The sequence below is a fragment of the Pterocles gutturalis genome, unplaced genomic scaffold (assembly GCF_000699245.1).
Source record: "Pterocles gutturalis isolate BGI_N339 unplaced genomic scaffold, ASM69924v1 scaffold53911, whole genome shotgun sequence".
Classification (NCBI taxonomy): domain Eukaryota; kingdom Metazoa; phylum Chordata; class Aves; order Pterocliformes; family Pteroclidae; genus Pterocles; species Pterocles gutturalis.
Window position 1 is genome coordinate 1 of NW_010102567.1, and position 3,776 is coordinate 3,776.

Genomic DNA, 3,776 nt, shown 5'->3' on the forward strand with positions numbered 1-3,776 from the left:
GAGCCAGGCGGGGTGGGGGGGTGTCCCTGCTGTGTCCGCGCTTGCCTGAGCTGTGTGTTTACCACCTCCTCTGCAGTATGTCCCGGTCAAGGGTGACCACGTTATAGGGATCGTCACGGCCAAAGCGGGTGACGTGTTTAAGCTGGACGTCGGTGGGAGCGAGCAGGCGTCGCTGTCCTACTTGGCCTTCGAAGGCGCCACGAAGAGGAACAGGCCGAATGTGCAGGTGATGCTCGTGTTTGTTGGCCGTAACGCCTTGGCCGTGCCGCTTGGTGGTGCTTCTGTCACGTTTCGGTAGTTTTTCGTAGTAAAAGTGTTTTTCTAAGATGTACGTAAAAGGAGGAGTGCGGGTTTATCGGCAACGATTTCTCCTTGGCCCTCCTCCGAGGTTTTTGTACAATTAGGCTGTGGGCTTTCTGAGGTTTCTTATTAGAATATGTAACTAGTTGTTTGATACCTGTTAGGTGGCAGGCTTTTTCACTCCTTACCCTTTAACTTTCCCATAATGCTGCCAGCAGTAAATGCAGTTCACGAGTAATGAGCATCCAAGGGGACACTCTGAAGTTAAGGTTCTAAAACAAGTTTTTACTCTATCTGATAGTGGTAGGAAACTGGTTTTTTTAGTAACACTGTTGTGAACAGTTGTGTGACACGTGCATGCCACAGCTGTTGCATTCAACTAAAATGCCATCACCAGAAAGTGAACATGAACTGTAAAGAAAACAAAATAGGTTAGTGTGATTTTTGTTGTTGTCTTGATAAATAATGACAAGAGTGGGTTGCTTAGACTTTTAATACCCTCAAAGTCTGAAAAAAGAGGAATTAATGTTTGGTATTTAAAAAAAAAAAAGAGGAATACTCCATGAAAAAAATTCTATAGTTTTTTGTATCTTTCATATTCCAGTAATGATACAAGACGATTGTTCCTAGAGGATGTTTCCTTTAGTAGAAGAACAGAAATAAAGTTCCTATTAATTTATTTTTCTGTCAACAGTATTTTAAAACTATTTTGTAGCTGCATGGGAGGGTCTGTATCATGTCTTTCTTACAAATGTGCAGTGTGATCTTCTCTAATACTTTTCCTTTTTGGCACTGTTTTGTTTAGGTGGGAGATCTTATTTATGGTCAGTTCCTTGTAGCAAATAAAGACATGGAACCAGAGATGGTCTGTATAGACAGCAAGGGAAGATCCAGTGGAATGGGAATAATTGGCCAAGATGGCTTCCTCTTTAAAGTTTCCTTAGGTCTAATAAGAAAGTAAGTACTATGAAAAGTAAGTAGACACTCTAACATGTAATACTATTTCTTCTAAGAAGTGTGGACAATTTGGTAGTCAGAGTGGGTAGTTGTTTTAGTGCATTTATGTCAGTTTTACTGAGTAGAGTACGGACATTGACCTAGAGGGAGCATGCATTTTCCCCCTTAAGAGATTTAGATGCTCTCCTATGTGGTGGTGTGTGCGCTGCTTAAAAAAAGTGATGTGATTGCCAAGGCAGTATGGGAAATAAAACCATTGACCTGTGGAAATCAAACATTCAAGCTGAGTTTTCAAGTGTGTACCTACTACCTTAGAGTTTAAAAACTGGAAATGCTTACTGTCCTTTTTCTGCTTAATGGGGTAGTGGGAGATGTAAATGTGGCTGACATCAATACACATTATTTTCTGACTTCCAAAGAAAAAGAAATTCCACTGAAATAAGAATGCAGGTGAAACATTTGCAGGATTTTCATTTAAAACTGACATGTTAATCCAGGAACTACTTCATAAGCTTTTAAGTGTTTTGTGAACTTTGGAGTTACTTATGGTGATGTAAATACAAGATTTTTGTGACTGTCAAAGAATATCAGGTTACAAGGATAAATTATAGTCAAGCTTTGTTGCTTTGGGGGGGGGGTTTGTTTGTTCCTATTGTTCTTTGGAAAGCAATCTGGAGATGCAGAGCAGCTATTTTGTACCTGACTTTTTAAAGTAATGATTTCTCTTGTTTACATGTCCCTTCAGAAGTTAGTGTGAACTGATACAGATACTTTTGCAGCTGTTCTGCTTGTTTTCCAAATTTTGTCTGTACACAAGTAAAGAAGTAACACTGTATTACAAGTAAACTGCTAAATCCTCATATGTTTGTTTCTTTGAGAAAAAAGCCTGTTGAAGCTTGATTTAATCATAGATGTATTACAATATTCTTGTCACTTTTATTTTTCAGTATGCTGTTGCCTAATAAAAACAAAATAGTCAATGTTCACTACTGTTGTTATTGTCTCCTGGAGGAGAAGGGAAGTCTGGTGTCAAATTTATAAGTAGCAGCAAGCACTTTAAAAATGTCATTTTGCCAAACAGTGTAGTTTTGGAATTTGTTAAATTATAGAGTTGTTATAAAAGTATCAATTAACTTTAAGTTTGTCAGGTGTTACTTCTAAATCCAATTAGAAAAAAACAAGTAAATTCACAAGTGCTGTATTTTTTTAGGTGCAAATATCTTATGACAGGAGAATTAACGATCTGATACTGTGTTGCTGTTTTGGACACAAATGCACCTTGATCATTTTACCTTTAGGTGTTGCTTTAATAGCTCCCACAGTACAGTACTGTGGTTTAGTTATTGATTGATAATAATGTGGTACCTATCAAATGTGAGCACTTCTTCCTCTGACTTTTCTTTAATCTTGTTTACAGACTCTTGGCTCCCAAATGTGAAATAATTCAGGAATTGTCACAATTGTACCCATTTGAGCTGGTGCTGGGAATGAATGGAAGAATATGGGTAAAAGCAAAAACAGTTCAACAGACTTTAATAATAGTAAATATTTTGGAAGCTTGTGAGTATATGACTGCAGAGCAGAGAAAACAAGCACTTGCCAAACTGTCAGGGCATTGATAAGAGAAAACTTTGAGGATTTGTTTGAAATGACTGTAGGGTGTTTTGGTTATTTTTTTGTATTCACATTTGTATTAAAAGCCATTTTCTACATGAAGAACTAGTCTTTTGTTGTTCTTCAGTTCCCTTCTTTATCCACTCAGCTTGTTTCTGCCTTGTTTAGGATCTTTGTTTTTACTCTTGTGATAATGAAATCCTGTTTGTTTGAGTTTTCTGACTGATGTGGAGACAGTCTTTAAAGGCTTCCATTAGCTCTGAATTCTGAGGTGTAACTACTTAAGCCTTCTCTAAGAACACTGGTCAATTTGTGAACTGCATATATTTGCTTTTTTAGTCATAATTAATATTAAAACTTCAAATAATACATGTTTACTTTGGGTAGTGGAAAGTATCATACAGGTCATTTGTTCTGGTCAGATGCTCTATTTATACAGTGACAAGGAGTGATTGTTTAACATTTTACAAAATCTGGAAATAAAAACACACATGGAGAATACCAGAAAATAATTACAGGGTGTAGCATAAAATAATCAGGGTGGTTAAGGCAAATGATCAGATAAGACCCAACACACCGTCACAGTGACCTTACCACTTTTGTTAAAAGATAACCTGGCTAGTAGTATTAAGGAAATAGTGATTAGGACATATCTTCAGTATGAATACTCAGGAAGCTTGACGTCTCATAGAGGTAAAAAAAATATACTTAACAGCAATGCTGTTTGGAGTGACTTGCAACTTTTTTGTGCTTTTTAACTAGAGATTAGATAAAGACCACTGCAGCAATAGCTGTGTATTTCTTAATTCTAGACATTTTACATTTTCTTTAGTTACAGCATGAGGATTCCCCATAGCTTTGCTTCACATTTAACAAAATCAGCATTTCTGAACAAAGCTGTATGA

The 3,776-nt window shown here is 37.0% G+C and overlaps 1 protein-coding gene across 1 annotated transcript; it reads left to right on the plus strand.

Annotated features, from left to right (window-relative positions):
• Positions 1–76: 76 nt before the first annotated feature.
• Positions 77–2,971, plus strand: EXOSC3 (exosome component 3; the record flags this gene model as incomplete). The annotated part of the gene is made up of 3 exons (XM_010086314.1): positions 77–226; positions 1,106–1,257; positions 2,675–2,971. Coding segments are annotated over 3 exons (504 nt in total), but the record flags the coding sequence as incomplete, so codon positions are not given.
• Positions 2,972–3,776: the final 805 nt, after the last annotated feature.